This window comes from Scatophagus argus, chromosome 11 (genome assembly GCF_020382885.2).
Source record: "Scatophagus argus isolate fScaArg1 chromosome 11, fScaArg1.pri, whole genome shotgun sequence".
Taxonomy (NCBI): domain Eukaryota; kingdom Metazoa; phylum Chordata; class Actinopteri; family Scatophagidae; genus Scatophagus; species Scatophagus argus.
In genome coordinates, this window is record NC_058503.1 from 13,148,428 (window position 1) to 13,171,646 (window position 23,219).

The 23,219-nt window shown below is 39.3% G+C and overlaps 1 protein-coding gene across 2 annotated transcripts in view; it reads left to right on the forward strand.

Moving 5' to 3' along the window:
* LOC124066738 (bromodomain adjacent to zinc finger domain protein 2B-like) overlaps nucleotides 1–23,219 on the forward strand; it is a 47,940-nt gene that overhangs the window by 9,059 nt on the left and 15,662 nt on the right. For both annotated transcript variants that reach the window (XM_046403465.1, XM_046403466.1), the window contains exons 3-11: nucleotides 15,976–16,140; nucleotides 18,210–18,395; nucleotides 19,024–19,155; nucleotides 19,401–19,588; nucleotides 19,699–19,908; nucleotides 20,486–21,103; nucleotides 21,854–21,915; nucleotides 22,024–22,472; nucleotides 22,670–22,966. In XM_046403465.1, the coding sequence (XP_046259421.1) occupies nucleotides 15,978–16,140; nucleotides 18,210–18,395; nucleotides 19,024–19,155; nucleotides 19,401–19,588; nucleotides 19,699–19,908; nucleotides 20,486–21,103; nucleotides 21,854–21,915; nucleotides 22,024–22,472; nucleotides 22,670–22,966 (2,305 nt within the window). In that variant the 5' untranslated portion in view covers nucleotides 15,976–15,977. The remainder of the gene's footprint in view (nucleotides 1–15,975; nucleotides 16,141–18,209; nucleotides 18,396–19,023; nucleotides 19,156–19,400; nucleotides 19,589–19,698; nucleotides 19,909–20,485; nucleotides 21,104–21,853; nucleotides 21,916–22,023; nucleotides 22,473–22,669; nucleotides 22,967–23,219) is intronic.

A 23,219-nucleotide genomic window follows, 5' to 3' on the forward strand; every position in this document is an offset into this window, starting at 1 on the left:
CTTAACGTGTTTCTGTGGTTACGTTATATCCCACCTCATCTGATTTTACTGGTCAGGACACATGACCAGAACAGAATCAAGAACTTTATTCTGCACGTACTTTTATAAAACAATACTAAAGTAACTTAAAAGGAAATGTTGCCTGAAAATGGAATGAAAAGAGAGCAAAAGAAAAAAAACAGAAGTTGCTGCATAAATGGCTCCTTCTGAATTGCAGCAGGCTGCGGGCCACCTGTTGAAATATATATATATATATATATATATATATATATATATATATATATATATAGTTTTTGTTCTGTTGATTGGAATGAGAGTGCTCAACCAAAGGGCCAAATGGAGTTTTCTCCATGGTTTTATGGATTGTTGGGCAGTTGAAAGTGTTCATGTTTAGAGGATATGTGTTGACTCTAAAGACCCCTTTAGTTGGCAATAAAAACTGTAGTTTCCCAGTGGAATGATGGAGATGCTCAGATCCACTCACTGTTGTCAGGGTTTCTCTGTTGAGGTATAGCCTGCTAGTTTGAAGGGAGTAATCTAACATTTATAACAGGAACACACTCGCGGCAGCAGTATGGATTCATGTGGAGAAACTTGTGTCTGCTCAACATGGATGAGACCACAGGGAGGAAGGCAAGGTAGCAGAGTTGATTTCTAGGCAGCTGCAGCCACAGAGGTTAGTTTGTTGTCGGTAAAGTGGAATTAATTATATATGCTTCCTTCTTGGGGTGAGAGGTCAGGCAGACGCCCCAGTAGAGCTTGTTGGAAGACTGAAGGGCTGCAAGTGTGTCTTTGAGGTGTGCAGATGACATTAAGGAAAGCTGAATTTTCTTGGGTGGTCATGCCCAGCTGCCTCCTGTTCCTTCTTTACTGTTGCCATTAAGTCTTCACTGTACAACAGGGATTTTTCACGGCAACACTATGCAAAACAAGAAAAAGATCTTGCAGTGTCTCCGGGGAAAAAAAGCTTCCAGTATCATCTTTTTATTTAGCTTTATTTTGCTGCTGATTTCATTGTTTTTTTTCCTTTTAAGAGTAAACTACATTGCAAATGGTTGCTCTCAAAATGTTGAAATTGTTGCTTTTATTATAACTCCTAGTAAAATGCTTACCATTCTTAAGCAGCACTTAGCTGGATGAGAGTTTTGTTGGCAGTCCACAGGACCTTCGCAGCGAGGATCTGAGGTGTCAGCACTCAGACGGGCGTAGAGGTGACACCAAGGTGAACGCTGCCTTGTAGAATGGTTTAAAATCATTGATATTCTGACTCGAGGCTTCAGATGGCTTGGTGGCAGATGGAGTCTTTGTCAGGGAAGAAAAATGGCAGCTCGGGAGCATCAACGCCATTTTCTATATCAGCTTTGCTGGCGGGTGGTGACCTTCTGCTGCTCAAAGAGATCCCCACAGCACATGACCAATTATGTCACTTCCATTGTTTACTAGGCTGGTGGAGAAGGATCTAAATGTCAGTTTTGTTTTAGGAAGAGATCGTATGTGTAATAATGAAAGTGGTTGTTAGTGCGTAATGAGGAAGCAAATTCTTGTTAGAGAACAAGCAAGTTTCTGTACTGGCAGCCGTTTTGCTCCATTTCTTTCACAATGTTACAGAATTATTGTAATTGATTTGAGTTCTAAACAGCACTGTTTATGGAAGAGATTCCTCAGGAGTATACACAGATATATCGCATGACTTCAGTTTGGCAAGTGGTTGTGTTTAACATCGCTTGACTCAAAATAAATAATTTACTAAGGTGAAAATGTTTATGCAAATAATATTAATTTGGTAATGACTCTTCTCATTACACAGATAACATAGGCACACAGAATAAAACTGTGCAGTCATTATGCCTGGCTGTAAACAAATCTAAGTCAGAATAAAAGATTGAATGAACCTGGGGAAAATGAGGTAAAAGAATAAACGATGCAAAAAACAAATGACATTGAGACCCCAGTTTAATATGAATGCATTTCAGCTTGATGGTTGATTTCATTAGCAGATCTCATTGTTATGCATTGACTGCCCTCCGACACTAAAATGAATATTGTATTCACGTAGCCTAAATATTCAAGAGGAAACGTCTGGATTTGAGTGCCATCTTTCAGAAATGTGTTGTCTCCTTACCACAGATTCTTATTATTCGTAACATTGAATTGCTGAATTGATTTCTACATATCAATCTTGATTCATTCAAATTTATTATTATTATGTATATTATATGAAGAAAAGTGTTTTTATATTATCTTAGATATATATCTATCCAATTTGCATTAATGTTTAATTAACTTTAAATCTAAATATCCGTATGAATTTTGGGGGTTACTGCTCTGTCAGTTAGGTCAATGATATTCCTTACACATTGGGAGATAAAAAGCTGTTACATATTAGCCATCATTATAAATGTTGGCCGGTCAGTTTCCTTTGGCCGTTAGACTCTTACTTCTGTGCTCTTCTCTCTATTTAAACACACCAAGTATCAAGGAACACCTCCTTATGGGGCTGTTTTTCAGGGGTTAGGCCCCTTACTTCCAGTGAAGTGAAATCTTAATGCTTCAGTATAGCAAGACATTTTGGACAATGCTATGCTTTGTGGCAACAGTTTGGGTAAGGCCCTTTGTTATTCCAGCATGGCTGTGGCCTAGTGCACAAAGCAAAGTTCATAAAGACATGGCTGGATGAGTTTGGTGTGGAAGAACTTGAGACTGAGATGGAGATTGTGGAGATTGTGCCGTGCTGCCGTGCCATGAACCTTTCCTCCTTCCTTTCAGGCCTGGCTGCGCACAGCTTTCAGAGGGCAGTGCTTGTCGAGTTTCACTAACGGGGATTTGGTGAAGTTTTTTCCATTAGTAAGGCTCTCTCTGTGTGTATGCAAGATTTTCTGTTTCACTTACTGCCGCCCTGCTCTGACAGTATTAACGAAGACAGATGCTGGTTACAGGTGCTAACTTACTTAAGTGTAAGTCCATGTACATCATACCAATTTGGCCTGCATCTGACTGATCTCATACTGTCCTGAAGGCAGTGCTCTAGACAATTTAAAAGTGCTTGACAGATAAATTCAGTGGCTTTTGGTTACCCCTCAGGTTACAGTAACATGGTGAAATGTTTCAGCAAGATATGACAGCGAACTGATATCTCTGACTGATGATAATCTCTGCTGATTTTGGATTGAGGTTTCAATAACACCCATCCATGCAGCTGCTGTGTCTGCAGTCTGTTGTAATTTCATCAACTTTCGGCAACTGCTACTTTTTGTAACACAGATGGTCGTGGCATTCTGTTGCCAGGCTTACAAGGAAAGTGGGCATATCTGGAACCACATATGTATGGTTTTACTGATCTGTCAAAAATTTCTGCACCTCTCTGTTTCATCAGCTCTTTTGGTGTATGGAGGCCGCAGGGATTGTGTTTTTCTTTTTTTTTTTTTCTTTTTTAAGAACAGCTGTGTTGTCGTTGATATCCTACCGGTGCACATCTTGATCTCTTCTTCGATCAAGATGATTCGACTGGATAGCCTGAGAAACTAAAAGCCCCCTTTTTTACATTCATGTCTGTGGAAGAGGAATAACAATTAAATAAATTAGACTGACAAATTTAAAATTAGCTGCCTTATGGCAGACATTAAAATAAATAAAATAAATTGTGTTTGCATATATGTTGGGCAGCAGATGTGTGGAGTTAACAACTGAGAATGAAAAAAGCTGAAAGGTTAGACAGCTTCCTCTGAAGTAGCCATAAATCTGCTTAGTGTTTTTTTCCAGTTATTTTTCTGCTTTACTACACAACCACAACTACAGACTTTTCAAAATGGAAAAAAATCCCCTTCCCTAGTCCTAATTGTGATAGTGATGATGTTCACAGTTTTTGTTTTGTGTTTTTTGTCTTTTCAGTTCAACTTCTAGGTCCTGTCCTTTTCAGAAAAGAAACACTTGCTTAAAAGCAGGGACTTTTGGGGGCAGGAACTGTGGCCTGCAAAATACAACTGGAACTGAGTTCTGTGGTCAAAATGCACTAAAACTTCCTCAGCTCCTTGGAACAGTTGATATCTTCTAGATTTATTAAGCTCTTTATTAGGCCCCAACAATCAAGTATTACATGACACTTCCTAAAGGGCCGCTCTGTATCCTCAGTCATTGCAGGAGCTATGTTTGCTACCTGTGTTTGCCTCGTTTGGGTTGAAATATGGGAATGTGTGCCATTGGCTCCCTTTACTCAGTCAGTACCACCTTGTGGTTTTGGTTTGGCTTGCATGCTGCTTTTTTGCATGTTCCCACCACTGATTTAAAGCCAACTCTGTCAGCAGTATTGCAATGATGCATTTCAAAATCACAAAATATGGCTATTCTGAATTTGAATCTTACGAAGTAGAAACAGCAATAGTCCTGAAATAAAAATCTTTGTTGTATTGCAAATCAACCTAAACTGTAGCCACAGTGGTCTCTGACACAGTAACATTTCTCATATAAATAAAAAGTGTCCTCATATTGTCATGATTACTTGAAGTGGTCAGTGGTGTTCAGTACCATGTAGTCATTATTAGCACCACATGTAGCTTTAGAGTGTCTAGCAGGTGATGGAAATATTCATTTAGCAACAGAGAAGAAGAAGCTCTTTTTGTGAAGACGCCTCAGAGGCAGACAGGAAATAAGTTATTTTCCCTCACACACTAATCGAAATAAAAATAGTCAGTGGAGTATCCCAAGTGACTTCCCCACATCCACTGAAGCCACAGCTGCATGCACCGTGCGCTTAGTATTAAATCTCCAATGAATTTCAGGTGTTTTTGAGCACTGCTACAATAAAACTCTTTTTTTCTTCTTCTTCTTTCTCATCACAAAACACATTGTCTTGTGTTTTATCCCATAAGAATTAGTATATTTGAAATAATGAAATGCCCTATTTAATTTTATTACCTTCGCCTATTACACAGTCCACAGTAACATCCTGGTGCTGACAACAAAGAACTCTGGATGGCACAACTGTTATATATTTGCCTTTGTCACCCTGATAACCTTTGATTTAATGACTAGCAAAAGCAGAATGACAACAGGGACTGTGTGCCAAATTGTTCAGTCTGTGGCTCTTGTGAAGCATTTGCACAGATAACAGGGTATTATTTTGAAGGTGACACACAGAAGCAGAGCATTATGGAGAGAAGTGCACGTGTGCATGTAAATATATATTTTTTTTATGTACATCACACTCAAATTGTACTGTATATCAGTATGCAGAATTGAAATAAATAAACAGTCTAAATCATAAAAAAATCATTCGTTAGGCTTTACTCAAATTTCATAATTCATGTAATTATTTAAACTGTTACTATCGTCAATCTGAGTGCATGGTACATGACACACTGATTTTCCGTGATTGTTCTGCTTTTCTGTTTGCGTGCTGAGATAACGTTGCTATGACAGGAAATGCAGCACTTTATCATGGGGAAGCAATCGCACTGCCTTAGTGGTTTCTATTTGCTGTATGCTTGTTGAAAAGTGAAAGTGGCAGCCACTTTTCAATGAGCTAAATTTGAGCAATTCTTCATTTTCTGTTGTCTTAGTAACTGACAAAGCTACTGTGAGGCTGGTTTTTCTCATGGTTCAACAACTAACCTATTGAGGAACTCACTGTCAGATTTATTAATCACAGAAATATTGTACATAGTTATCTACCCTGTGCATAGCACATAACACTCAGTGAAGAAATTCAAATTACGTGCTCATTCATCTCTCTAAGTGCAACCGATTTAAAACAGTAAAGCTAACAGTCTGCTTTCCTCTGGCAGTCTGCAGATGTCTTTAACCAAGCGAGTAGAAATTATGTTATTGCATTTTACAACCATCCTCCACTCTTAATATTGTTTTTAGTGTAGTTCTGATCTCATTTGAGGAAACCTGGCTCCCCTATGTTAAAACTTGTGAGCATGCATATCGCTTATGAGAAACAATTCTGGCTTTGTATTTCAGTGTACAATAGTGTGGTCATCTGTACATTAATTAGATGTCAAAATACAAAAATGTAATCCACAGTACAAATAAGGCCAAAGTGACGTTTTTTTTTAGAAACTGGTTCAAGAAAAGAAATACACTTTGTTTTATGGTTGTTTTTTTTTGCTTTTTGCACAAGTGTGCATTTTTTTAAATCAGGTTCCTCAGACCTGTGTCATTTAAGGCAAGTTGTATCTTGTTTTGCCCCTGGTGCTGGTGACATTTCACAAGACTCTATTATCTCCTGATCTGTTGGATTCCATATTTCACTGGTTAATGTGCTCTGAAATAGTTGATGTCTTTCAAGATACACCTCCTCATTTTTGCCACTGTACCAGATAGTAGAACCTCCCCCATTCCCTCCCCCATTCCAAATCCCAGAATATTCTTTCTCTGCTCACTTTTGATGTTTAAAAACTCTGTTGTGAACTGTGAAATCAGGAACGCATCTATGAACTCTCTTGAAAACCACACTGTTTGTATCATTAAAATAATTTCTAAAATCTGCACACCATCGGTTCCCAAGGTGAATTCTTTGTGTCATCTGAAGTACTTCCTTTTTGTCAGCTAATGCACTGAATTTAATATCCAGACTTAACAAATGAACTGACAAGTGCGGCTGTGTGGCCAACTTTGTTTCATTGTGCACTTTGAGGAGGTAATTGTTTCCTTTTCACAGTGAATGGCTTTCAAATGGCTGCCTGGAAAACCTGTCAGCCAGTGACAGCTTGTCTACAGGTGTAACCTAGTACGTACACCATTTCAAATTTGTTCAGTTCATTTTCCCTTTTTTTGCTATAAGCTGTACGTGTTGCCTTTTTATGTGTTTTCCCTGCCACGTACACTGCTAATGATATTACAAGGGTTTGATTGGCATGCAACATAAAACTGAATATCAGCTTTGTGTGTGTTGTGCTGCATAAAGGGGAGTGTTGGGTGTGTGTGTTGAGACTTCTCTCTTTGTTGTCACTGGTTCTTAGGCCTAAGCTGGCTGACAGCGTGACGTGTTTGTCTTAGATACTGTGGGCGAAGCTCAGCAACAGACAGCTCAGCACTTGCAAAACTTCAGCGAGTAAAAGGAGAGTGTGGCTGTATTTTCATTTTCAGTTCTCACTCAAGTCTGAACAATGTGTCACATAGAGGTGTAAGAAAATATCTATATACCTGACTATCATCATATTTTATTTTGGGAAACTGTATCAACTCTCAGAAAATTTGCATTGCTTTTCAATTCATAGTTCATGTTTTTTAATAGGTATAGGCGTCAACCAAGAAAAAACTTGACTCGGATTGTATTGTGATATGTATCATATTGCCAGATTATAGCCAACATACAATCATACTGTCAAAGTTGGAGGGTTTTATAATACTGTGCGATAAGGATAAAATCAAATATCAACATATTTAACTAAATGTCTCATTAACAGTATTGCAACAAAATTGTTGGGACTGTTGTTGGTACTTTCACACAATATTAACACAGTGAGATCTTCGATAAATAATCATCAGTAATGTGGATATGATGACTAAGAGGATCAAGATAAATATTAGAACAGCCAGAACAGTCTGTAAAATGACATCACTTTACTGTAATGCAGCATTTAAAACCAGGAAAAGACAAAAGTTATGCCATAACATATCCAAAATCTAAGACGATACCTAGTCTAATGTCATAATATCTGTATAATATCAGCGTATTGCCCATGCTTTTTTCATGCTTTTATCAGTGTGTCGTGTTAATCCCTGTGGTCTTAATCATGCTTGCTCCTTCGTGTGAGTGTTGAGAGCCCTTCTTGTTTCTTTGTGTTCCAAGAATTTGTTACAGGACTGGAGAGTCCTGTGGTTCTCCACATCAAAGTGACTGGTGTAGAGATGCGATGTGTCAGTCCTCATGTCTCTCCATTACAAGGCTGATGCAAGAGCTGAGCTATTGAAAACTGTGTTCTCATTTCGGCAGCCTGACATTATCTAGCTGTAAGGACACAGTGCCAAATAATGAGGTTAAAATTCCTGATTATCTCACTTTTTTCTATGATGCTGACCTTCATTTTGGACATTTGGTGTGTGCACAGGTGTTTGTTTGAATGTAACCAGCATCGTCTGCTTCAATAAAGCAGTGGACATATGGACGCTGTGTGACTAATGCTTTGAAAGGGACACTCGGGATCTGTTTTATTGCTTCATTTGGCACACTGCAGTCCCACTTCCCATTACGGTTGCCATGTGATTTATGCTGTGCTCTTTAGAGATTGGGAGAGAGGGAATGAAAGAAGCTGTGATAGTGATGTTTACCTTGATCCCACCTTTTATTTTTTTGTCTTGAACATTGACAGTGGGGGAAAAAAATGGGTTAACAGCCCCGTCAGGCCCCGTGGTTTCCTGCACATAAATGCTGTTTCTTTGATCTCCTAAAGCATGAGGAAGTTATTGACATTGTGGTGTCAAACCTGAAAGATTGACCGAACCTTTTAATTTTCATCCTCACTGTCTCCAGCACAGCCACATTATCAGTCTGCAACACACCACCTTCCAGGGTACAAACTATAACAGATACTTGATCGATAACATATTACAGGCAGATTTATGCATTAATGTTGTTCTGTCACGTAATCCCCAAATTTTGCATTTCACTGCTGTTTGTCTAACAATAAGCAGTAATCATAACATCAGAAGGATGTCTTTGTCTTCTCTCACAGCTGAATCAAGAATGGTAGAAGGTGTCCTTTATTTAGCAAGGCACAATGACAAATAACATTTACACCAGCATCTTACACTGCTCTTCAGTTTATAGCTATGCTTCTTGTAAGATGATTGCACCTGATTTATATTCAAGTTGTTTCCCCCTGTTTACATGCAAATGCACACCTTTTACAACCCAATAATATTAAACTGAGGCATTCAGCTGCTGAATTTATATAACATTTCAAGTCACAGTCCACCTGCTTTACCACGTTGTTTCTTGTCTGTAGCCGAAGTTGCAATGCAAACGATGTTAAACCGGCATTCTTTTTTAGTCACCAACATCTTGTTTATGCCAGAAAATATTTTAACAAATACAAGAAACATTTTGCATGATCTTGTTTTATTTCAAAGTATGTGCCCATTCTTTATTGGTTTTGTCTTTCAAATACATGTATTTATGTATGTATGTCTGTCTGTATGTCTAATTAAAAAAACACTTAATTTTAAACACTATAACCTTTTTTCAAGTGATGGGGGTGAGTTTGGCTGAAAAATTCACATTGTCGCAAATTTAGTGTCCTCATTTAATGCCCCACTGAGCAGTATTCTTTTCCACACTTTTCCTTATCAGAAACGAATACTCATTATAATGATGCCTTCAGCAAATGATGGTGAAGAAATGATCCAGGAGTAAACAAGGAGGGTGTAGAGGGAGGTCGTGTAATGATGATAATAATAATATGGTGTTCATGTGATTGTCTTAAACAAGTGCTGGCTTGCTGTTCCACCTCCACAGTGTAGAAGGCACTGTAAATACTAATAACTAGCTGATGAACAGGTATGCCATAGATCTCATTTTTTCAATTAATGGTTTAATTACATTAAATGTGTCTTTTTTTTTCTTTTTTTTTTTTTAGAAAATACATTGCTTTAGCAATGCATTAATACTGAAAATGTCATGCAGAGGATGCAATTCTCCCTGTACCACCTGCATTTTCTAAGCCAACAACAAGAGATTAATAGCAGCTGATTGCATGAAATTACTTGTCCCCCCCCTTCTTTTTCTCTGTATGTGTCTAATTAAAAACTGCAGGCTGAACTACACAATTTATGGCTAACGCTTGCTGCTGATGGGGTAGCGGTAGGCAAGAGCTGTATGAATGTTTTCATGATGGATGTCAGTCTGCGAAGAACATGTGCGACTCCTGTTTCCAGGCGCCACGTCCCACCCCCAGATCACTCCTCATGAAAATGATCCTCATGCAAACTGCAAACTGTGCTAACACTACTGTGAAGGACAAATGCAATTCTTGGAACATTTGTAAAACTGAAGCCTTAACATCATTCATCAGAGTTCATTTGCCTCCTTAACTACCAACCTTTCCTCTGTGTTCATGGCAGCATTCAATACTTGTTTGCAGCAGATGATACAAACAGAAATTCATTCTTTGGCACGACGGTCCCCTTAAAAGATGGATGTGCCCTGAAGAAAGATGATAACAGAATGCCTCCGCTTTGTTTTTTTCTGGTAATTCCCAAGAACAAAAGTGGATTATTATCTCGGCAGCCTGAGCACAGGTGAATCTCTTTTTGGAGCTTGCAGCATGTGTGTGTTCTTGCATAGAAGGTCAACGATGTGATTTCACTGATGCGTAAAGACTATGGCCAAGACAGGACATTTAGAGAATAGATGGTGTTTGAAGGTGTATAGTAACACTAGGGCAGACTTTACTGTGGCTTTCATTTAGCAACAGTGGGTCTCCTGCTGTATTGCAGAGCATCCCAGGGCATTTCCATTGTAACCAATGTTGCTCTGACATCTGCCAGACAACAGTAATAGTCAGTGTTGTTGAGCAGTTGCTAAGCAGATACCTTTTTTTATTTGCATCTTCCATCCCATGGCTTCATTGGAACATTTCTATCCTTGATGACAACCATCCTTGTCTGCACTCATGAGCACAACCACTGGAAAGCTGTCTGGCAGCACGGTCGTGGAAAAGGGCCTTCGCTGCAGAGAGCAAACCTGATATGAATGGTAAACTAGCCCTTAATGCAGAGTATTGATTGTGTAGCTATGCCATGTTTTTTTTTGTAATCACTTTGCACAGTTCCTCTCTCACGAGACCATGCTTAGTGTACTTTAACGCCAACAATTGAAAGAGAGTGTGTTAATACTGTAGAAACCCCTGAACCTGAGTGCGTTCAGCGCTTGTCTTTGCTAAATTGCTTAAACCCACAATGCTGCACTTTTACATATAAATGAACATCTGTTACATTCAAGCCTTTACCAAACCAGTTCACTCACTGTGAATTAAGCCTGTCACCGACAGATAAATCTGGTGACAGAGCGGGCTGCAGCAAATAGGAGTGTGACTGAACCTATAGGCAAAAGTTCTGCACTGCAGGTTTACATGTAAAATTTGTCTTGATTAATTTTCTTTCTTTTCTTTTCTTTTCTTTTTACCGCTGCACTAGTTTAGGTAGGCAGTTGCTTTGACACTGTGAGGTGAACAGAGTTATGTACTTGTAGGGAAAACTGAGCGATGCTTCTTCAACAACTTTGTTTATTGCTTTCAAAAATATACTGTGTGGCGTCACCTTATTAAAAAATACATTCCACTGACCTAAATGCATGTGTTGTCAAATTTTCTTGATAGGTGTTATGTGTTCTCTCATCATTAGACACAGGAGGCTTTAGATAGTCTTGAAAATTCCCTATGAGTAATGCTTTGTGTTACTGTGGTTTGGCCTCTTATGCAGGACAGTGTGAAGTTTCCCTCCATAGCTAGCAGATGGGTCAGCATGCACACTTCATCACTTTCCAGGTAGAGTAGGAGTCAGGGCCTGGAACAATAACTTGTCATCAGAAGACATGGGCAGAGTGAAGAACTGATTGAAACTCAAAGGAGCATGGTATTTCAGCCAAACTGTGGGTGTATGGCTGAACTGTGTACCTTGCCGCTGCGACATTAGTGGACTGTAAAAAGCCTTCCCCTCAGTGAGCTCTCATCTTGCACTTCTTGAGTGTGTACACACAAATGGGGGAGGGAAAAAACCTTCACAAATAATTGACTTCATTTCAGTTGGTCTGCTGGGTGACCTCAACAGAGACAACGGAAAGTGGGGGAGCGAATGACCTTTTTTAATTTGCTGCACTGCTGTCAACCACTCGGAAGGTTTCAGCCTTTCTGCTTTTTATATCACTTTATTTCCTGCAGAAAAATCACTGAGGCCAAACAGTGTCTGTCGTTGCTATATTTCCATCGTAGCAGAAAGAGTTAATTGTGTTTAGTGGGATGATGGACAGGCTGCAGCTGGTGTCAGAACAATCATGTATAAAATCAATCAAGAAGATGTTAATGTCTGAGGAGGTGTATTTAACATAGTGATGTAATGCTTGCTAATTAGTAGGCCACCAGGAGTGCATGGCAATTATAGTCAGAACTTGACATATTTGTGATGTTTTTTTTTCTTGCACACTCGTTATTTTCATCACAGATTGGTGCTGAACAGATAGAGGACCTCTGAGTGATGCTTCTCTCTATCTTAGAACAGTGTCAAAACACGCTGATGCTTTACCTCTCTCTGTCTCGGCATGTACCTTCCATAAAGAGAGTCTGTGTTTACAGTCCGAATACTGCTGATCCATGCCGATGACTGGATTATCACTGTTAGCATCCGCCATCTGTTGTTGCGCAAGAAGATAACGTGGACAAGGAGGAACACACAATGAAAAACAAATGCATATGTGCACCCATAACATAACAACACTATGTGAGATGTTCACAGCTCCATCACAAACAAAGACACAGCTGGAAAGAGTAAACACACAGACAGAAAATGCATCACTTTTCAGGATAAGATATTGTCAAATCTTTATAATTTATGCTAGTTTATTCACCACAGCATTGTTTTTCTCTATTTACTTTAGCATTTGGTGTAAAGGTTTTGGAATTACGTTGAATTTTTTTCTTCTTGGTGATATTTAGATAACAAACTGATACCATTTTCTTCACAGTAAATGCAAAGTGACTGTCGGCAGCCAGTTGTCTTAGCTTAGCATAAGCACTGGAAAAAGGGGGAAACAGCCTGCCTTGCTCTGTCCAAAGAAAATCTGCCTAGCATAAAGCTCACAAATGAACAATTTATATGTATGTTTTCTGTTTAATAGATATAATTACCAAAGTATAAACTAGACTAAAACTAAAAAAAACTAAACTAAACTGGATAAACATTCTCAGCTCGATTTAAAAACCTCATGTCTTGGCCAGGCTAGCTGTTATGGCCTGTCTCCAGACTGTATAGTTTAATTTGTATAGTTTTTAGTTTAACTAACTAACTAAGTTGATTAATTGAATACATTTAAAGCAATTGAGAAAATAATGTTGATTTATCGATAATTTTAGTAATGTTCATTGCATTCCTAATGAGCTAAACAAACAGTGATATCAGTGTTGTAATATTCTCTTAAGGAGGTTAAGCAGATTTTCCAAAATGTCAAACTATTTGTTTAAGTTAATAAACCACTGAACAATTTCCTCAAGGCTTTGAAAATATGAGGTGCTTGACATTTACATCAACTAAACAAAAAAGAGTGCTGACATTTTATTTAAAGATCCAAATAGATGGCAGATAACAGTAGCCAAATGAAAGAAGCTAAGAGAAAACTAATAGCACACTTTGTTTAAGTCAGTGGTGTTGTAATATTAGCTCTGAGACCATGTACATGTTTTCTATTAAGCTGTTTGCTAACACTGCCTCTTCACAGCAGGAACTTCCTGTGTTTGATCCTGGGCTTGTTCTGTTTGGAATTTGATTTGTTTCCCTTTATTTGCACGTGTCTCCCGTTGGTGTTTCAGTTTTTATTTTACATTACAAAGCTTTTACCTGAAACGGATTGGATTATTGTAAAATGCGCTCTCACACCTGTGATGGTCTGGCAAACTTTTCGTTACCTTCTGTCTGATGTCCTAATGCATGCTGGGATGCTGCTACCCCTGACCTTGAAAGGAAATATCTGTACATAAAAACAGAAATGTAAAGATTCTTTCACTTAGTCACATTTGAGGAGAAACCGGAGGAGCAGGGTTGTTATCACATAAAGTTTGAGTTACTACAGTCTTATTGGTTAGTTTTCTTTATCTGATAGCAACCTGCATTTAAATGATTGATGTCGTTTTGTACTTTCTAAGTTTTTTTTTTGTTTTTTTTTTCCAGAGATGACAAGCTTCATTATGCTTGTGGGAGTCATATGTAAACATTACTTTGATTGAGATTCATTTATTCTGCAAATAATCTTCAGTGGCATATTTATATTTACAGGATTTATATATTGCTGCATCCGTGCATTGGCTGTATGCTTACATTAGCTCAAGACCATGTACATGCATCCATTAAAATAATTTAAAATAATATGCAGTTTATAAAACATCTAGAGTACTGCACTTGCTGCCTCCTGTAGTTTTATGTTTATTGCCCATAAATTCAGTCTTAATTGCTTGCTAAACCGATTTAAATTTCTAGAGTGGGCTTTGTAACGGAGTTTCCATCCGCAGCAGTTTGGCTTTTTTCTCATTTATTTGTATTTGGTTGCAGTGCTAGATTTAACAAATAAAGTCAACTGTAAATCAGTTTTTAATATCTATGAAGGAGAGGGTTCCTCAGAGATGATTTCATACGTCTTATATTGATAGGAAATGCCAGTTTAATTATACTGTCGAATTAAGAGATCATATCTGCAGCATATTACTGTAGAGGTAGAAGTAAATTAACATTATCATTTAGTGTTAGTGTTTAGAGTGTGCAGAATTTATTAGTGACATGTTTTACTTTGAAATCCTTGACAAACTATTTGCCCCAGTGTTGAATATTTAATGTTATTTATACAGATGCATAATTGATACCCAGATAAGGTTTTTGATTTTCATTAGCATACTGGACCTTAAAATGACAGATGAAGTGTGATATGGCAAGGTCAAAATAGTACCAAATGGGTTTTCTTTCTTTTTTTTTTGTTGCATCATAAATATGAAAGCACCTTTGTTCTTTGTTCTGTACAAACTCCCACCCGCATGACTGCAGGAAACAGTGGCCTTTTCCAGTGAAGCATGGCCACAGCTTTCATGTCATTTACGTCTCATCAGTACTGTTCCTGGTGAGGGATGATACTTGATATTCAGAGGGTAGCTTTGTCTCCTGAAATTAATCAGCTGCTCCTGTTTTCTTCTTCAGGGCAAGAATCACCAGGGAGATGTAGGACTTGTTGGTGTAATGTACAATACTATAACAATGGAAGGATGTAAGACAGGATTTGGAAATGTGCGTTTAAGCTAAAAGAGGATTTCAGATTTGGGCATTTGTGATCAGTGGCATGTGAAGTGGCATAAATAATGTAAATCCAGGAAATGTGGTGCTAATGAAAAGAGTCCAGTACCAGAATACCTGTGGCATGTGGATGATGGGCAGGACAATAGTGGTCTGAGAGTCATGTGGTCTGAGACTGTGATTACAGCTTCTGTTTATTCATCTGCATAGACTTGAGGTTAAGATTGTTGATGAATGAAAATGTGTTCCTAAGAGCCTGAAGGTTGCGTTTTAACTCACTCACTTTAACTTCACTCGTTCATTAGAAGATCATCAGACTGCATGGCAGTAATTTTACATTAAAGAGCTGTGGAAGCCTTTGATATGAGTTGTCAGCGGCATCTTGTGTACAGTATATGTGCGTGTGGACTTGCTGTTGTTTCTGCTTTGTTTTATTGTGTATCACTATATATTTCGAAATATTAACTAATAATGCAAAATCATGTGCTAAAGGTTTGGATTGTTATATTGTTGCTTTGATAAAATGTCAGAAAACAGTGAAACAGTGAAAAAAGCGTATTTCGTATTTTCCCAGAGGCCAAGCTGATGTTTTCCAATTGCTTCTTTTCACCGAACAACTGTCCAAGATTTAATTTATAATGTTATAAAACATAGATCAGAAGCAAATTGTGACATTTAACATGATTAGAAGCCAGTGCTAGGCATTTTTGCTTGATTTGACTGATTATTTTAATTAATTAACATACATCATAGTATGTCTATTAACAGTATTATTGAATTAGTAGCCATCCTTATTTGTAGCGATAGTGGACAACATCTTGTGCTCACAAAGGTCATCTGATACTCCAGTGTTGTCGTGACAATAATTCAGATGTGTGTCACAGAGTCTCAGTGGGGTGTGTAGCACGAGAGTGTTTTTTTTTTTTTCCCCTTTCCCTTCTTCTTTTTTCTTGCATCTCAAAGTGTTGACTGGATTGTGTGTGACAGATATGGAGTTTGGAGAGCGGCTGGCCTCCCCATCAGCAGCCCCGTCCTGCCCTCACATGGCCTCCTCTTCAGCCAGCTCCTCCCCTGCTCCACCCCAGACACCCTCCACAAAGTGCAGCAGCTTGGCCCCCAGCCCCGCGGGCAGCTCCCCTCCCACCACCTGTGGTACGTATACACACACACACTCACGCAGGACTTACATGTGCAACAAGCCCAAGACACAAGTGGCCACGTATGACTCTGAATTAATAGTTTTGATGCTTTATGTAATTTCAAGGAAATATGTTTTATCATTTGTCCACATTTTGGGCAGTTTTTGAATTTATATTACATAAGTTAATTTTTGATTGTGCAGTGCTGCAAATAGCAATAACGGTCATCCACAAAACAGCCTTAAATTCAAAAACTATTAATGAATGCACCACTCCGAGTGACTTAATCAGCCTGCACTTTATAGCTTTTAAAAGAAGAAAAGGCAAATGTATGTGCAGGGGCTCAAGACACCTTCTCCCAGTCTTAACATGTTTCAGACATTTTTGATAGCAATGGAAAAGCTGTTGAATTAATGAATGCCAACAATTAAAAAGCTTTGTACGCTCTTGTTCATGTCTTTTGACAACCTTTAGCTCCAGTTTATCCTGTGTGATTTGACACGTCTGTCAGCTTCCCAGTGTGCATGCAGCCGCCGACATCTTCTTGTTTTCTCTGAATACTAATTGTGGTCAAAGCCATTATGCATTGAGCAGCAGTGATGCATAAGCTGTCAGATTACCCCTGACCACAAAATAATGTGCAAATTTACATACCGTAGTTTGTGATTTTTTTTTTTCCCTCTTCATGATAAAATGCCCTAAAAAGTAATGTTTTTCTTTGTCATGTTATCTCGGTGAAGAACACATCAGAGACGTTCTCATAAATTATTCATTTTCAGATCTCCACACCAAACGTGCACAGAAATTTCCCAGATAATTTATTTTGGACTGAACACTAAACACGGAAAGCACACTGGCACCTCTGTAGTCACGCTGTTATGACTATCAAGTAAATTGATTTCTTTTAAGAGATTTCTTATCCCCTGTGGGAAATGGAAGAAAGATATCACACAGTGAGTGACAGTAACACCCCTTTGAATTGAATCACACTCAAGCTTTCATATTCTTAAAAGCTTCAGAATTACTTTAACTAGGTGAGTTTATCTGAGAAAAAAATATGCAGCCCCTCCTTGTGATTTTAATGCAGTAAGTCGTTCCCTACTGGATTCTGAGAAAAGGCTTGATCTTGTTGTTTTAAAGACGTCAGTGAAAGATTTCACTCAGAACAGCAAAAGCACAGGTACAGCACAAGGCTAAAACCTTCAGCAGACTCTTAACGAATAAAGCTGGTGTGTTTGTGCGGTTTCTAGCACCACTTTCACTAAACTTGCAAGTATTAGTGTCACTTACCAAATTTGCTCCAGATTTTTGTGAATATACGGGAGCAGCTTTTTAGTCTCTGAAGTTAGTAAGGATTACACTTAGGGGTTTTGATTTGATGTATGAACAGTTACAGACAAATAAATGTTACAAAAAAAAGAGCCCAGATGCCGTTAATATTTTTTCACCAAAATTGTGGGTCAGCATAAAATCGGGTAGGGTAGCTTTGCTTTTACACAGAATAAAACCTCTGGTCTTTCCTTTCTTAATTTCTACACTGCTATGGGTTCTAATGGAGGCATTAGATCTTTTAATAAGGATTTGTTTGATAGAGTACTGATAACAAACGCTGTACATATTCACCTTAGCTGTTGTAACAGGAAAGTGTTAACCTAGCATCAGCCCTTTAGTTTAGAGTTCTTTCAGCAGGTGTCCTTTTCTGCCTGACGTCTCTCTTTAATTTATTTATTTTCACTCTCATTTATCATTATCCTGTACATCAAACAGTGGTTATCCATTAATTATTTGGTTTGTTATTTTCTAAATATGAGTGGGGTGGGCCAGATCCTGAATCATTCATGATTATCACTATGAACGGATTCTCAGACTCTCTGGACAGCTGTGTTTCTTATTTGCTGAGGAAATTTTTGAGCAGATCAAGCAGAATCCACAACTTTGTTTGAAGCATAAAATACTGTCCTAAGTGGCCCTTAATGGTATCACAGACAGCTGATGTCTTTCTAGACAGCAATATTAATTGTTAATACATAAAACAACAGATTATGATTTCAGCATTCTTTGAACTGTGTCCTTGTTCTCCAGCCCATTTGCTCCAGATAACAGGCGATGAACATTTGAATATGTCTGGTAGCGCCAATGGTTTTCCTGTAATCAGCCATCCAGCTTTTGGGCTCTACACATCAAGTTCAGGCCGCTCTGAGTTTGGAGGCCTAGGGAGTCTGGGTTTGTCTGCGTTAGCTGCTCACTCCCAGTTTGGTACATTTCCAGGTAAGTCCAGTGTTTTACCTTATTTCATTAATTGAGTTGGGGAGGAATTTTGCTCCGCGGTAAAGTCTGTCATGGAATTTATCTTGAGTCCTTCTTGTATTGTATCTTTAGCTCTGTTTACCTTATGTTGTCAGCCTTTGTTTTAATTGGGAGCTAGAATATGAAACTTCACTGCATCAGCAATAAAAGTTATTTTCACTAGTTTCCTCATCCTCTTCAGGCTTCCCAATAAAAAGAGCAAGATTTTGATGTAAGATGAAAGATGTATTATTTACACTTAAAAAAAAAGTAACTATAGAAATTATCAGTGATTGTATACCGAATGCTTCTGACTGACATCATGACACAGTAAACAGATACCGTTTCAGAGGAGTGCTGTTGAGCTGCAGCTCTGCCATGTCTAGCAGATGAGGTGAATCTCTGCTTTGAATTTTCAACCGTGCAATATAAAGGGTTGAAATGGCACTGAGTGGAATGCACTTGTTATAAATGCAAAACTCTGTTTTGAAGTGAGTGATGAGTGCTGTTAACAAGTTGGATAAAAGAGGTTCTTCTAACATGTTGGCAGATTGGATTCTCTGCATGTCTAGATGCCTAACTGAACAGTATCTCGCTTCCCCCACTCCAGATTGGTGGAGGACATCTGAAGCACATACCAGAGGGGCAACAGCCTTCTTCCCTCCTCTTATGGGTCTGCACCCTGTCTTTGCATCTGCCTTCAAAAACCACAGTCCCGCTCACTTGCAGTCACGTACATCAGGTAAAAGCTGCTGCCTAATGTCTTTACACAGAATGATTCCAAAAAGTCTTTTTGCATGAATAAACATGTAATTGCAAACAGGATTTTCAAATTAAAATACTTTTGTTATTATTATTAGCATTTTATTATTATTATTATTATCATTATTATTATTATTATTATTATTATTTTTGTTGTCCTCCTAATGTGTTTGACTCTTTAGCTTGTTCTCATGAATATACATCTAAAGAAATGCACAATGCCAGTTTGTGTAGGTGTTAATGGAACAGTGAATGGTAGGAGTGCTTCTTCCCCTACTGGGAACTCTGCTGTGAACACCAGTAAAGCAAAGGGAAACACAGAGAAGACTAAAGCCAGCAGTAATCGGAGTCAAAAGGGCAACCAGGACGTGCGGCAACTGCACCAGAAGACCATTCAGAAAGTGAGAGAAAAGGTTAACGCTGCATTTGCTCAAGCGCTTGAATACACTGCGTGAAAACTCACTCAGCTGTTCTGTTGTCTCGATTGATTGGTTAAAGGATGTTGACTTCTGCTGTTATTTAGAAACTCAACAAAAGACCACTAGAGACCTCCAGCATGAGTGGCAGTCAATCAGGATCATTGTCAGATAGCTCCAGTGATGGTGAGGAGAGCAGCAGTGATCCTGATGACATGGACGAGGAGGAGGACAATGATGAAGATGAGGATGATCAGAGCAATGACAGTGAGGAGTCTGATTCAGAAAAAGACTGTCAAAAGAAAATGAATGTTAAGGTAAGTGTCTCTTGCTCAAAATTCTGGCTTCTGGTGTTTGGGCTTACACAATCAGCAACACACTCGATAGTCCGAAAAAATAGCTTGACAAAGACGGAGATTGATTTTCCTTTAAGTTTCCTTTAAGTTAAGTGAGGAAGTCCAAGCACGATCTGTGGGAACCTGTGAGACGATAAGGCGCAAAGACTCTGGGGAAAAAGTCAAGTTAGTGACATGCATTAATGGGACATGAATGTGCATAGAAGCAGAGTTAGAGGAGGATAGAGAGACTCGGTGTATAATGGGAGATCCCTTAGCAGCAGCATAACTAGTAGTGCAAGCGGAAGCATATAGCTAGTATGGTATGAAATGAATGAAATAAATTACTATGTCAGGTTTTGTGTCCATAAAGTGAAAGTGTTTCTGTGTGAAACTGTTTTCTGTTTAGTTAATGTTAGTTGAATTGTCCAAAGCAGCCGTGGTGGTGGGTGGCAAACTGGATGTGTGTGCTAGCTGACAGAGCTGCCACTGTGAGACTCTCAGTAGAAGCTGACATGACATGCTGTCTTCTCCCCGTTTTCCTCATCCTCCTACTCAGCGGCTGGCACAGAATACTTCTGAGAGTAAAAAGAAGAGACCTTCCTCGTCTGAAGGAAATGCAGCTCAAGACAGTCGCCGTGACATTGTTCCTTTGACTTCCTCTTCCCACTTCCAATCCTCCTCTCATTCTGCTGGCCTGCCACAGTCCATGTCGTTGTTCCTCCAGAGCTCCAGGACTACAGAGGATGAAGGCCAGCAGCACATCAGTGTCATCCAGACCACGGGGTTGACTGCCAACAACAGTTCCCTTGCACAGTTCCATAGGGAGTCTTCCCCTCTGCCCTCCAGGTCCTCACCCAATCCCATCTCCTTCTCCAGCTCACCAAAGCACCTCTCTCATTCGTCCTCACCAATCCATAGATCTGTCTCCTCCTCTCCCAAACCTCTTGCTCTCTGTAGCCCTTCGAAGCCCCTGTCTCTGTGTTCCTCACCCAAGCCTCTCTCCCTCTCTTCTTTACCTAAACCAACGCTGTTGGCCTCACAAAAACCCCGACATAAACCCAAGTTCTTGATGCCCTCTCTGAAGCACATGCAGCTTGTTGATGGCATGAAGGAGAGCAGTGGGAGCACTCTGGATGGAAGATCGTTACACTTGAACACTTTTAAATTGAAACAGGTGAGTTATGTTTGTTATTCACTATGCAGCATCAAAGCTGAGTTCCACCAATAATATAAAAAATCAAACAACTTTAATCAAATGTATTTCTAATCCTCGTTTGTAATACAAGTAGCTCTTCTTTTTATTCATTGTCCATCATTGTTTCTGTCACGAAAATAAATAACAATCTGTTTCCCAGTGGGAAACAAAATGAATGCTTATGCACTATTATCAGGGCTTTTATTATATGGCATGTGAGTCTGACCACTACACAACTAGAACTGACAACGCGTTTAGCTCTATTGGGAATACTTCACAAAATTGACAAGCAATTAGCTCTGTTATGCTTTGGGATGTTTGTTATCAAGAGAGAGAAATCGGCCTCTTTTAACAGACTCTGTTATTGTCAGAGTTTTGAAAAGGAGGGAAAATGGAGCAACCTACAACAAGAGCGTTTTAATTCATATGATGGCGGTACATTAAATGCAGGCTTTTGATTGCCAGAACGTGACAATAGCAACAAATACAAGATGACAGCTTAAGTCACACGATGGCACTAAGCCAAACAATTTGAAAATATTTTCTACAGCAGCCTTTTTTCTTTGCAGTTGTTGACAGGCTTGAGCCTGCTCTTCATTGTCCCTGTCTCTTATTACACCTTAAATTCCTTCATTCACAGCCCACAGCAATGTAATGTGAGTGACAGTTTGTGTAATTACTTCCTATTTTTTCTTTGTTTCCCTTTCTTTTCCATTTTTGTACTTGAAGCCCTTCCATTCCAAGGACACTGTGAAGCAGGCTTTCCCTCTGCAACCTAAGAGCCATAACTGGTAAAAAAATAAATAAAAAAGACACAAAAATTCAGCAGCCTTATCATCATCACCACATAAACATTTGTCAGATACGTTGAGCAGTCATTTAGTGTCTCTCCCACGCAGCAATGACACCAATCTCTTCCTGAGCCACATCCACCACCACCACCACCCTAATGCAGTTCAGGATGCCCCCTTGGCCCTCATCACTAAGCCTCGCAGCCAGAGCAGCACCCCCAGTAGCAAGCCCCTCCTGGCAGCCACCAGCCCTCCTTATCCCATGCCCATCAACTTGAGCACTGGCACCAAGGAGGCGTCGGGCAGCACTGCTTCCCTGCTTAAATCTTCTGCCTCATCAGATGTTGTTCACACACCAAGGAAGACAAAGGATCTCAAGTCGCCACACATGGGAAAGAGCCTCTCTAAAACCAACTCATCCTGTCCACCTGTAGACTTGGTCAGAGAGTCTGATATCCACAGCAGCAAGGACTCGGACGACTCTTTAAGAGATGACCAAAATGATGAGGATGATGAAGATGATATTGAAGATGAAGACTCTGGTAGCAGCCTGTCAGGTTAGATTAAACAAGCCTTTCTTTATTTCAATAAAGAAGTGCCTTGATAACATGTCACTGCAGACAAAAGCTGTGAGATGAGGCTTCTTCTAGACATTAGCAGTACTCTGTAATGTATGATTTGGTTGTGACAAGAATGCTAATTATCATTTTACTCTCTTCTTTGTTTTCTTCTGTCACACTGGAATCCCCTGCAGAGTCAGAGAGCAATCTGGAGAGCGACTCTGATGGCTCTGAGGACGATCTGAAGGAGTGTGGTGAGACAGAAGCAGATAGCGACGCAGACAGGTCTCCTCTGAAACTTGCTAAGGCGTCCTCATCAACTCACAAGACATCCCCGAATGTGTCAGCCCACTGCTCCCTGCTTAACCTGCAGATCATCAAGCCTCCTGTTTTACCTAGTAGCCTCCTCACTGCCACCACAGTGACCAGCTCAGGGGCACTGAGTAACCACAGCGCCCCATCACCATCTTTCACAAGTGCCACACTGCCAGGTATCAGATCTGCGTTTGCTTAAAGACCAAATACACTGAAAATGTTTTAATCCTTCAGGGTTTCAGAAAACTGTTTGTGACTACAGTCTGCATGGTATTTATGTTGTGCACTATTTCCAGTATGAAAACACGGATGTACATTTCTCCAGGTTAAGATAAGCTCTCTGGAAGAAACCAGTTACGTCATTGTTTTGATGGTCCATAGCAGCTTTTGCTTTAATAACCCAGGCAGATGCTTTATATATCAGATACT